This window comes from Ascidiella aspersa, chromosome 7, assembly GCF_963924565.1.
Source record: "Ascidiella aspersa chromosome 7, kaAscAspe10.2, whole genome shotgun sequence".
NCBI classification, from domain to species: Eukaryota; Metazoa; Chordata; class Ascidiacea; order Phlebobranchia; family Ascidiidae; genus Ascidiella; species Ascidiella aspersa.
Window position 1 is genome coordinate 10587750 of NC_139453.1, and position 13468 is coordinate 10601217.

The window sequence follows — 13468 nt, forward strand, 5'->3', positions numbered from 1 at the left end:
ACTAGACTTTTCATTTAAACATAAAAGGCGATCTCTCATATATTTCTAGCCACTGTTAAAAAAACACTCCACCCAAGAAAGAATTTTTAAATATTATTTTATACCGAAAAAAAAAAATTTTAAAGGTTTTGTTTTGTAAACAAACTGAATTTCGTATGATAAGAGATATTAAAATACTCCACAAATTTCGACACCCGCACACCGCACATATAGTTAGTACTATCGAGCAACAACCATCAAAGACATTACAGAATCGTCGCCATGGCTGACACTTTGACCTCACTCAACTTCTCAGCACCACAACACCAAGTTGTCGTCCAAGCGCTGATTGATCTACAAAGAAAATAACGGTCAAGTTTGGCCGGCATTTAAAAAGTTATAGGCGCCTTGTTTTACTGTCTCTTGTGGATTACCTTAATCATGTTGCCATATAGTATGCTTATGCTATAAATTCAATTGATCCCCGTAGTTTTTTCGAACTTGGAACTTATACACGTGGTTGGAAAACAGCGAACCAATTGTTTCAAAGGTGGTCGCGAGGCTGAACAGATGCCGGCTGAGCCAGTCTAAGTGAGCGATTGGCCGGCATCGGTGTCCTGTGATCAGCACGTTCGCCCGTAAGCCGCTTAGATCATGAAAAACGGGGCCTTGCGTTACTTGATCTCCAAAGCCAAGTGGGGCCCGTAGCAGCCGCGACCGGGAATCAAACGGTTTGAGTAGCGGTCTGTGGGCGGCCCACAGTCACCGTATAGCACTGACTGCATATGTCAGCAAACCGTTGATCGATCGATTTATTTATTTATGAGCGTGCGTTTCCTGAATAAGTAATTCGGCCTTGTCCGACTCGCGGTGTATTCCGTTTGAAGCTGTCTCTTGCCGTTAAGCAACTTCGAACGTGCAAATTGCAGCATCAAAGCGACCGAATTGCAAAATTGTACAGCTTTTTTTTGATAACGAGCAATTTCGCGCGGCATATAATGCCTGTAGATCAGAAAAACACGCAACAAAAGCAAACAGACTTATTTGCTTTTGTTCAAACGAGTACTGCACAATCAATACTTTTTAAATACCCGAGTTTGGCTAGTTTTACATTTGTATTTTACTCGAATTTACAGTACGCCTAGAAAATGCTACCAATTGTACCGCATCAGTATATCTGTACAAAGTCCCCCCTCTTTGTCGCAAGGCATTCCAAACCAAAATTCCCGCCTTGTCAAGTTTAAAACGGCCTCCCGTTGTGATTCTAAAACCTGCCCCTCCCGCCGACTTGCCACAAAAAGGGAGCGGCATAATCGCCATCAGCAAAGAAGAGCCTTTTCCGTAAATATGCCGCCGAGATTCCGTTCATTCCGGCGGCGTGAATCCTCCAATCAGCGCGCCTGTGGTGCCTCGCAATAGTCGCCAAGTGTTGACATTGGCATTTACCGAGGACCCGGGTGCTAAGTCAACAAGCCACACAAGGCCTGATTGTAGGCTTCTTACAGTAAATGTAGCCGCTTCACAAACGGTCGTCTATCTTTTTCCGCCTTGTAATCTCGTCATTTTTCACTGCCCGCCAGTGTTGTAAACAAGTCGTTTTGAAATGACTTAAGTCCATGCTAGTCATTTGGAAAATAACTTACGTGTAAGGCTGCTCTTTTGCAAAAACAACAAGTCAAGTCCCAGTTCAAGATATCCGTTGCCCAAGTCAAGTCCCAGTCAAGTCATTGTGAGAGCAAGCCAACTTCAAGTCATGTCATTCATATAAAAAACTATAAATATAATATAACGTTGAAGTATTAAAATTGGTAAACCTGTCCGAATAATCACTCAACTAAAGTTAACAAAACCGTAATATACTACCAGCAAACTATTTTAACAATTAAGATAAATAAGACTAAAGTCAAGACAAGTTAAGTCGAGTAATTTAAAAACAGTGACTAAAGTGCACTTAAGACAAGTCATTCATTAACTTGAGTCATTTTAACACTGCTGATTGGATGAAGCTGCAATTCGTACCATTTTACACGGCCACCCTAACAGCAATTTTCCGCAATTCCCACCCGCCAGGCTGAAATAAAGTGTACAAAGGGAGCCTGAAGCTATTTAAAAAGGTCCTTACGCAAAAATGGGCCCATAATTGCCCATCCTCGGCAATGTGCCACACTCGGAGCGCCCGCCAAAGATATGGAATGCCCTTAATGTGCTGATGTTTTCATACAGCGTCGCCTCTCTATTGCGATGTTGCCGATTGTTGCGTTTCTGTGTGCCCTGTGCGTTGGTCCAGCGCCCCACGCCGAGGCGCCAAATCGTAAACTTCGGATTTCGCGAATTCCTTCCGAGCGACAAACGGCCACGACCGTCCGGCCTTTTCGACGTGCTAGTTGAAAGGCCTTATAAAGTTATTGCCCGCTTGCTGTACGCCGGCGACCTTATTAATATCTCGCTCGGTCCGCTGAACTGACGTGATTAGGCACCGGTTTGGTCTTGCAACGTCGGTGTCATAAAGAGTTGACGGGAAAATTGATGGGAAACAAACTCCGGCCGAATGTTGGATCGCTATAATAAGTCCTATAAAATACTGCAAAGCTTTTGAAACATGCCATACAAGCAAGGCAAAATCAAAGCTAATGTGTTGTGTGTTTCAAAGAAATTTCGATATAAATAGTTGTTTCAGAGTTTCGATTATCTTTAAGCTATATGTTGCAAATTAAAAAAGTAAATACATTAGCCGTGTTTACATAGAAGAAATTGAGGTTCGGTTAAAGTTAAAACAGTCGCATACCTCAGATTTAAGGGCCATAGAAACTTTGTTACTCTTACAAATTCGTCCCAATGTGGCAGAATCGCCTTGGGTTATCTGGCTTAGCGCTGCACAAACTGTTTTCACAGCAAACGGACCAGGTCGTTTGCTTGCGTATCGGTGTGCTTAAGACTCTTCAGCGGACGATGGCAAGGCAATCGGGAATCGCTCAGAATGTGACAAATTACCAGCGGTAAACGGCCGGACCTGCGATGAACCTCTTGACCTTGAAAACGCGTTAGTGTCGAGCAAATTGCGACGGACCGAGGGATGAATCTCCGCTGCCCCCAAATAATGAAGAAATTGCCGTTTAGCAGGGTGCGGCCCGGTTTGCTGTTAACAGGCGGCTTTTGACAAGTGAAAACGTCAGAAGCGATACGGCTTGCGCGTGTATCGGAATTTTTTTGCGGTTATGTCTTTGTCGAATGATTTGCTTTTTAATGTTTTTTTTAATGTTTTTTGACAACAAAATTGAAGACAATTTAACATGTACTTTTTAAGGTAGTGCTAGATTTTAAGTTGCACTCTTCATAGCTTAAATCGTTTTTGTTGAATGTTTTGCAAAAAACAGATACTCGATTAAGAAGTTAACATATTTTGACACTATGATACTGATAATAATATGTAGTATATACTGCATGTTATTAATATTTTAAGGTCGGCCTTGCGGATAGCTAAATCATTTTTAATTAAAAAAAACACATTAACTAATATGGGTTTCTTTGTACCAACACCTAAACTTGTTCTGACGATTGTAATCATTATGGTAAATTTCCATTCAACAACAGTCGTACATATTCAATATCGGCAACTACAGGGCATATGGTGTGTAATTTTAAAATAGAAAATCAAGGGAATAAATTAAACGCTTTGTCTCAGATATGACAAACAGCAAATGCGAAGCGCCTCAAAAAAATTGCTCGTTGCTCGCTGTTGGCTGTCGCGTGCGTTCGCCAAATTACACGCCACATGAGTGCGCTGGGGAAAAAGGCAAGTGCCAGCACTTTCAGGTGCTTTTTGATGGAGTCTTGCCGCGATGCTGGCGTCAGTCGCGTTTGGCTTGCCGGCGCATGCGGTTTGAGTTTGGCGATTCAGTCGTTTTTAGCCCTTCTCAGGTTATCGCGTTTCTTATCTGCCTTGAAATGAGCTTATACGAAAGAAATCAGACTAAAACGTGTTTTCGGGAAGATTCCGAGTAGCTTAGCTTAATTTTGGAAAGCTTGCGTCGATGCTCCGATAACATGGTAGAAATGTGAAAGGGAGATGAAACGTAGACAAATCAAGTTATTATTCCGGGTTATCTGCGTTTAGATTGGCACATGTCAGATGAGGTACAAGTAAGGTATTGTTAAGTATTTTGGTTTACCTCTTTGTTTTAAAGGCATTAGTTTGTGTCAGAATGTGGTCAAGCTGTGTGTCAGGATTTTTTAAACGGCGAAAAATGACAGAAGGGCTAAATTTGCATGGCGACCGATTAGCTTTTGACTTAAAGCACCAACCGATTAGCTTTTGACATAGCAAAACAGGAGGTTCGTTGAAAGGCGAGAACTTTGCGATTCTTAAACTTGTGCGTAATTCAATTGACCAAGTTGCGAGATGTTTTTCTGGTTTTAAATTTAAAGTGTTCCTGGGAATTTTCCAGTTAAAATCACACGTTCCTCGAGTAGTCACAGGCGCCTGTCGTACGCTTAATTGTCGGTTGCACGAAAAGCCTGTAACGCGCGGCCGGCATAGCGCGGTTGGCTGTGACGGTTAATTGTCACTATCTGGCCACTGGCCCAACCTTGACTCGACGCGGCGGAAGCCAGAGGCGCCATTACCCGGAATTTTCGGGAGTCGCTTCGTTGGCTTGCTTCTTTCGCGGAAGGAGAGGATCTGTCGTCGCGCGGGCGACTTTTCGGATAATGGGTTGGGCGCGATGTGAGACGCTGTCTCGCGGCAAAGACAGGAAGATTAGTATAGGTGCTAAAACTTTAAGTCCTGATCGTGATTGCGTCTTGGGTCGCGTGGCTTTGTTATATCACTGTTTCCGCCCTTTTGCTCTAACAAAGTTATATATATGTCAAAAATAACGTTTGGATCATGTAATCGCTTTATAGTTGTATGATTAACTAATTTCCGCTGCTTACAATTTATTGTTTTGCCAGTTATCTTTTTTTTTACCGGCGCGCGTCTTTTAATGCAGGATATACCAGGTTCGAACACAAAGGCCGACTTTGTCGTTGGCGATTATCGCAGAAATCGGGAAAAAAATAACGTCTACGAGTCGTGTTTTGTTTCGCGAAGAAAAACAGCAAACTTTAGGGTCTTGGTCATAGGCGAAGAGATTGTGCTGGTCGCGCCGCCCTAAACGGCCTGTGACGTTTCTGCTGGTCGTGTAGACTTGGCCTGAGAACAGTCGACGGCCCGCCGGGGGGCTGTACATGACTGCGCCTATTGTGCCGATCGATTGCACCGAGAGACAATGCGCCGGGCTTTTCTGTTTGCTGACGTCACGGCTATAGGGTGTGTCGTCATTACATGCTCGATGAAGCGAGACACGAGGTGTTTCCATGGCTCGAAGACGTAGCCTTCACTTATGTCTGTTTACATGGCTGATTTAAAAACGGATCCGAGTTTTATTATTTTTTCTGTTTAATTTTCCAATGTGGAGTTAAGAAAAATTGCCTTAATGTTAAGACAAACCTGCAAGGCAAATGTTTTGCCGCTTCCATAATTTTGTACGGCATTAATATGTATTTTTTGCTTTTCACCTTAAGTAAGGCTGAATGATTTTATAGGATGGAATGTAATTTGCCCAGTTGTGCAAAACATGCTAAGCGCGTTTCAAAACGACCATCTTCAGTTGACTTTGATAAAAGCGGCAAGGGTTTTTACCAAGATTTACGGAAACGAAAAAAAAAAACGCAAAGCGCATTGCGAAACGGTTATGCTAGCTGCTGGCCTTAAAGCGTCCTTGAATCGATCGAAAGTATGACAGGCGACGCCATCCCTCGGGGAACGAACGCCCTCTCTTTAGGCTTGTGCGACGCTCCAATCTCGCCATTCGGCCCTCCGATCAATGTTCGGGCTTAATTGCTTGGAATAGCAGCGACCTTGAAAATGCTCAGGTTATGCACGGCCTTATACGGGTTGTGTGTAGCACATCGTTCGATATCGAATTTTATTCTGACGTTTGCCTGGCGACTGAGCGTTGCAGGTTATTTTGTTTCGAATGCGACGCAACATCCATGCATGTTTTTTGGAAGTTGTTTGGAGTGAAAGCTTAAACAAGTCAGCGTTGCGTGCGGTAAAACAGAACGTTTCAGCATAGTAAAGTCGAAAAATAAGTCGAAAGAAGACGTGCTACGACGCACTGTTTAGCCGTAGGTTATTGCGGCTTTTAACTATTGTTATGCAGCAATATTAAGTGACGGTGAGAATTGTCAATCCCGACCCGAAAGAAGTGTGCTTTATATCGGCAGAGTAGTTAGTAATGAGCACTACGTTCGGCAGAATATTGCACAACAGTCGCTATCTGAAGCAAAAGTAGGCGAAATCGACTGACAAAAATTCTCGTGGCGTCTAATTGCGCTTTGGAAAGTCTCGCGCGGTCGTAGCTCCCAGGCAGCCGAGCAAACGAGCAACCGCCGGCCTCGACATAACGAGGTTAAGGCGCTTTTAGTGGGCCGCAATTCGCGCCGTCGGCAGTCGCTGCTTCCTCTCGTTTGTGGAGGCCGAGCGTTTTCTGGCTCCTTCCATATTTAATTGACGCGCCCTTTCTTTTTGCCCTTTTGCAGACGCGATTAATATTTCATGACAAAGGCGATATAAAGCTTGCCGAAGGAACGCCCAAGCATCCCAGCCAGCCATGGGAGTACTCGCGAACACTCAAGCGCAAAGAGGCCAGCATCAGCAGCACAACAGACCGAACCCGTCTTACCAAGACGTGCTGATCTTTCCGACCGCCGACCTCGCGAAAGCCAAGGAAGTCAGCAGAAGCATCATAAACAACGAAAATAGCAACAACAACAACAAACTGAACCCTGCGCTTCTCCAATACCGCGAGCGAAGGACGCAGAAAAAGAGCGCTACGAACCGGTCGCGGCACCAGCACGCCATGTCTCAGAAAAATCAAGGACTCGACGACGCTCTGACGTCATTCCAGTGCGGATACGTGGACGACGACGATGACGTCACGACCGCAAAGACCAAATCCGCCGAGACTCCCGTGTACGAGAACATCCTCTTTTCCGAGTCGTGTCGGGGCGACGGAGAAGTGCCGGAAAGCGACAAGCAGGACGGAAGCGGTAGCAGCAGTTGCTATTACGACATCAGCCTGGCGCAGAAGTGCCACAAGCTGCTAGACCAGCAGCGCCAAAATCAGCAGCAGCAGGCTCCCGCCGCCGGCAAATGTACAAGCACGAGGGTGCTGCTCTACCCCGAAGAGGAGTGGGCCAGGAATGCACCCGGCATTCAGTGGAGCATCAAAATCAACAGGTTGGTCGACTTTCGCGATTGTTTAGAACCATCAAGGTCATTTATTTTTTTTTTTTTGGAGGGGGGAACCCAACTCGTAATCAGTTCCATGGTCGTTTAACCCGTCAACGAAAACACCAGTATCGAATGCAGATAATGTTTTTTTTACCAGGAACCTTCCTTGGTATTTTTGCTGGTTTATCCTTACGATTGAAGGACGTGTGTCGAAATAGGAGCAAACCCCAATATAAGTACAGGATCATTGCCTAAACCGATGTAAAATCCCGATTTTGACATGAATAACAAGCATCTGTATTAAGTTTTCTCACATTTAAAGTTGAACATAAAACAAACAAATCACCTTTTATTAAATCCTCATAGGATGGATACCCAACGAAACAAGGAAAATTATAAGGAACATAGTGTAAAAACAGTATGATGCTTGGCCACGGTAAATATACGTTTTCAAATCTTTTATTTTGAAAACACAGAAAAATTCAAGATTACTGTGTAAAAATGCATCGTTTAGCACCTGAAAAGTGAATATATGCTTGTTATTAAAACACGGTCGTCGACCGCTAAAGCTGTGTAGCCGCGTAGCCTGGGTGTAAATCAAGTCTCATCGTAAAGAGATTTAGGTAAATCCCAACAAGCTTGCCGGAAGCACATATTATCGAGCGCACGCCGGGCGGCTGTTTAAACAACGCGGCTAACAACTCGATCACTGCACCTGCGCAACACGATTTACCCGCTTGCAATTTGCTGTTTAAACGCCCACCCAACTAGTATAGACACCGAGCTAGGGTGGTCTCGCTTGCGTCAATACGCGGGATAAATACTCATAACCTCGCGCCGCCTTGGGTACAGAAGGGGTCGTTTGTTATTCCGCAGCAACGCAGTCAAGTTTAGCTATAGCGGCGCCGTGCGTTATTTCGTGCGGAACTCGAGGGCACACAAAGGGTCAGGCCAAACACCGGGGATCAACTATGGCGGTCGTGAATGGCGCCGCTGTGTATCGGCGCACAGTGGGATTTTCGGATTGCGGCCGCACCTGAATAAACGTGACTGAGCCCGAATCAAAACCAGTCTCACGGTTTACGTAATCCGTCGGGCTGCGCGCTGACACTGGTTCTCGACGCCCCCTTGGGTAAATATTCTATCGACCCGAACGAATCTTTGTACCCCGGTTAAGGATGACACTCTACGCTATCACGACCTGTCAAGGTATTTTTCGCTCCGTGCTGCGCGACTTTCATCGCCGCTTTGAATTTTTTTGCGAATTTTTTTGTTGTTTTTTACTTACTGCTATCTGATTTGCGTGCGCGACTGTTTTCCGGGCAAAGTATAACAAATGGTCATAGTTGCAGAACTGAAATATTGTTTTGATGAAATATGACAAAATAAATATCTCTTCTTAAACACGCATTTTTTCTCTTTGTTGTTTTTTTTTCACTGTTAACTTGCTGTGTATTGCTAACTAGAAAAAGGCGGAGATGTTTTAATATTTTCACACCCAAACTTGCAAGAGTAGAACTGACTTTTTGAAATAAAGTCTTTTTAACTGTGTTGACTTCAATATCCAATGGTATTTGTCGTGTTGTAAAAATAAAATTTGTTGTATTCACCAAATGCAATGTAACAATTTAAAATTGTTCTATTTTTTGCCTGTGTGAATAAACTTTTTAAACACTTTTTGTTTATGGACAATTAAACTCAAAGTTTGAAAACCTGAGTAAAAACAATCCCGGTTTTAATCAGGTTTTTAAACTTTTATTGTTTATAAACGCGTCAGCGGAACAGTGATCGACAGGCAGAAACCTGCTGCCTATGGTTTAGGATTCCATAAAGATACGCCCTTTTTGTTTATAGGGTTTGAGCTTAACTATGGGGCAACAGGCCTCATTAGCAATCCTTAAAATCCTCCACTTAATTTCGCAGATGGTGGAAGCGCTACTGTACCGTTACGGAAGTTCGCGCCGGCGGTCGACGCGTCATCTCCTCTCTGGGCAAGGTAATCCAGAACCGGGACGGCACCCTAACCGTGGCCGGAAGATTTAAGAGGAACAAGGACCCCGATTTCCGGCTCCACCTCTCGGCGCGCGTCACGAAGGACGACTTTGAGCGCGGCTACGTCATGACGGGGGCCCTCCAGCTGGGTGACCTCAAGGGCGAGGGGCGAATGGAGATCACCCACTTCGCGGTGGTTCCCCGCTACCAAACAGCCGACAAGGAGTCGCGATAGTCGTGGTGCTTTTGTTTTTTGGTGGACAGCTTTCGCCATTGACGAAACGCGGGTTTCGATCTTGCGCAAAGTGGCGAAACTACGATTGCGGAACTGACCGTGTTGCGGACATTTCTTTTCTCTTAGCGTATTTAACGTCTGGCGGTGGTTTTCGCAGCTGGTTTAAACGTAGCGCAATACTGTTTTTGACAAATACCTTTAAATTGAAAACTTCAAACACTTGCCTACATTCTTGTGTATGGGTCTCTCCACTTTCAACCTTTCACACACAAAAAAACGAAATACTTTACTTTTTCTGACAACGATTTAAAATTTCTGCTGCCTATTACCCTATGAAAGTTTTTCTTTTCTGAGATTTCCGCTTTGGGAGTTCTTACCGGCATTTCCGCATAACAGTGCAATGTTTACCGAAACCAAAGTATTTCATAGGATTCACGAACACAGATTGCTTCGCTTCTCAACCACTTTTGGCCAGGCCTTGATCCAAAACCGCCGATGACAGCTGTATTGCGTTTCCAGCCTCCCAGAACGGAAGCGCGATTAGGCCTGCTTATCATGCTTTTTTCTCACCAGTATTCGGTACCTATGTGGCCGCTTTGCTAGGCCAGATGCGAGGCCCAATTCCGTTTAGTGGCCTTTGCGCGTATCTGGCTGTACGAACTTGTAAATAAACCTGGAAAGCTTGCGATGCGATTGGGGCCTTTGGCACCGGCTGAGCAAACCAGGCACGGAAATGGCGCTTTTATGAGTGTTTACCATCTCGTGTTGCACAGCTTTGCCGTATGAACCAGAACCGCTTTTAAGTGCTGTACAGCAGCATTTGATGCGAGAGCTAGATAAAGACCAGGTGCTGATCTCGTTGACGTTAATGATGACGTGATCCGACATAATCGGTTTCAAAGTTAAACGAACCCTATTGAACGCTGGACACTTTAAAATACATAACGTAACCGTTTAGATATTAATTTTTGGTTAGTCTGGTTGAATTTGACCCTGGTGTTGGTTTTACCTCTTTTAAAAAGAATTACATAGTGGTTTAAAGCTCTGGTTGATGCTTGTTTTTTTACAACCCCAGCCACGAGGTTAGGAACAATAACAAAGAGCGGTCTGTTGAGAAAGTCCTTTCGCGGTAACTACTTTGCCAGATCAATCACCCCTTTTCCCCAAAAAAGCGCTGCCTTCTCTCGGATAAGAAACCAAAAAGGCGTCATTCAAAAACCGACGAGCGGCAAAACAGGCCTGTTACATCACAAAGGTCGTCTGGGTGGCGTTCCGGTTTGCTGAACGCGCGTCACAGCTGGCCAAAAAAAGCGAGGCGGAAGTGCAAAAACAGCAAATGTTTAGCGCATGGATTTGGCGCGCCGTTGAGCCCGAATAACGTTTGCACCCAAGGCTAAGGTAGCGGCTTTAGACCGTAAAATTTGTCAGTTTTTTACTAACGCCTAATCCTGTTTGCTCAGGCGGTTAAGCGCAGTGAACATGACCCGTGTTTTAGGGCGGCTGTGCGATCTGTGTTCGCTTTTCGCCGGGTTGTTTTTGACAGCTCGCGCCTTTAGTCTTGGGCCTTCGTAAGGCTCACTGACCCAGTTAGCTACATGCTTAAATGGCCTCTGCTTGGGGCACCATATGTCAGCGTTTCTTTCGTATTATTTTCGGTTCTGCACTGGCACCCTCTCGTTCTGTTTTCTATCACAGATGTTGAAAACTTTAAAAGCAGCTACACGCTGTTTGAATTTGTATTTTGCTGAACCACTTGTCGGCTAAAAAGCGCGTTTGGCCGTATGTGTTTTTTGTGACCCGGGATTCCTTTATTCCTCGCCATTTTCTTTTTTGTTTTCTTTTTTCTTGTTTTTTCTTGTCAAGTTCCATTTTGTCGCAATGCATTATTGCCGTTTTAAGCAACCCCTTTAACAGTATGTATCTCTTTTCTTTCTTTTTTTCTAGTAACTTATTTGTTTGAAACGCATGCACCGCTTTCGGTAAAGGCATGACGAAATAGTTTTCCTCAATCACACTCTGAGTTCTTTTGATGTAGACTTAACAGGAACGACTTATCACGTTTATCACCGTGTTGAATATCGTAGAGCTAATTTGTCTTTCACTTTTTAAAACGATTTTCCAAAGCAAACGCAAACGTCCAATTTTCTCCGATTGGAATTTATCGCTTTATTTACTGTCGTCTGTGCAGTCCTTGAATTTTGACTACTCCCGAATATTTTCAACGTTATGTTTCATACAACGTTATACGCCGTCCACGCCATTGCCATTCACCGCTGAGCATGATAACAGTCGCGTTTACGTCTTTGGAATGCTGACAGTTCGTTACGAGTGTTCTGTGACTTTGGATGTCGACATTACTTCTCCTTGTGGCGCTTGCCAATTTATAGTGTTCAGTTAAACGACGATCGCAATAAACGTAAAACACGAAAGCAACCGCCGTCGTTAAGTTCGCTTTGGCAGGGCAAGAATCGACTCCTACGTACTTACACCAGTTGTGATATTTACTCGCTGAAATCATTTCCCATCTCAGTTAGGTTTAGTGTTTGTCTAACCGCAGTGAGTCAACCAAGCAGACGTTAAATTCCAAAGTTTCACTTGAATCACTGTCTGGTGTATTTGAACTAACGCTCACGATGTTGGCGTTTACGCTAATCTCTACTTTTAGAAGCGACCACCTGAGCAATTTTCAGACAGTCTTATCTCCGCGTCAGAATTAGGACACTCCCCCTTTGTTTATACTTCTCAAAACGCTTTTGATTACAAGCGATTAAGACACGCGTTTTTTATCATAATGTGATATATAGATAGAATATAAATAAAGCATTACACATGCAGTGAGAACCACAGTTCAACGTATAACCTTAACGTCAGTGGCGTAATTCAGTCAGAATTGTTTACCAAGCAGTCGCCCAGAGGATTTCGAACCGGCATAGGCAGTTTGGGCACCAAGGAACATTGAGCACAATGTTACACATACAAACAAGATTTGGAATTTGTATTGGGCTACATTGGAGGGGATAGACCATCGTTAAAACGAGCACTTAAATCATTAATTTGATCTGTTTGCTGAAAAACGAAGCAGCTGTAAAGCGCTGGCGGCCCAAGATATAAAAAACATTCCAGATATCATCTACTTAGACGCGTGCCCCGTCAACGCCGACAATTCAGGCAAGCCGAGCACATTTTGTTTAGTTTTAGACCACTCCCAACCAAGACAACAAAAGTCACAACCTGTTTACTTAGCAATCCAAGGATTGTCGCATTGGGCGCGGTCACCATCCGGACCTGCGACCACGGTCATTTCGGTCGCCATTTACGGTCAATTCCGTGCAGTTTCGGGAGGGTGAAAGTCGGCTATTTATGGGCGGCGTGATCTGCACGGTTGCCATAAGACGGGCGTGCGCGTGGGCTCGCATTCCCAAATAACCGGCGACAAGTGCGTAAAGTGGAAATTATTTCTAGAAGGTCGTGTCGCCCTGTTGCTGTTTCGCGCCATTGACAAACCGTCGTGACGGCCTGCCGGGAATAGAAACTGTTTAAACTTATTTCGGAGTACAGTTTTTTCGTTTCTTGATTAATGTTGGTGACTTTTGGGCGCTGGTCTAGAATCCTACCGGAACGCGCAATATTTGGTTTTGGGAAATGGAGTTAGGGTGCATGTTAGCCTTTGGGTCGTGGTAAGTTAAGCATATTATTATTAACTATTTCATTACCCACCCACAACCAAACGCTAACCTGCACCCTAACCGAAACATTGTGCGTTGATTTATTAATTGTTCAAAGGCTTCAGCAGGATTCTAGACCAGCGCCGACTTTTGTTATATGGCTTAGCAGTTACGTGTTCAAATTTCATGCCACATAACTGGTCCTCTTACCAGGAATACGTTCGAAAGAATGCGCTTAGAGTTGGAAAGTTCTATGCTACTGACATTTCAAATTTGTTTTATTGCATTTTATAATTTATCACAAGTGTTGCTTTCAAACTG

At 44.2% G+C, this 13468-nt stretch overlaps 1 protein-coding gene across 1 annotated transcript; it reads left to right on the forward strand.

Annotated features, from left to right (window-relative positions):
- Positions 1-3855: 3855 nt before the first annotated feature.
- On the forward strand, positions 3856-11923 carry LOC146137685 (uncharacterized). Its single transcript, XM_083393463.1, has 2 exons — positions 3856-7261; positions 9179-11923. The coding sequence occupies exons 1-2, from the start codon at positions 6633-6635 to the stop codon at positions 9480-9482; spliced, it is 933 nt and encodes a 310-aa protein (XP_083249589.1). The 5' UTR covers positions 3856-6632; the 3' UTR covers positions 9483-11923.
- Positions 11924-13468: the final 1545 nt, after the last annotated feature.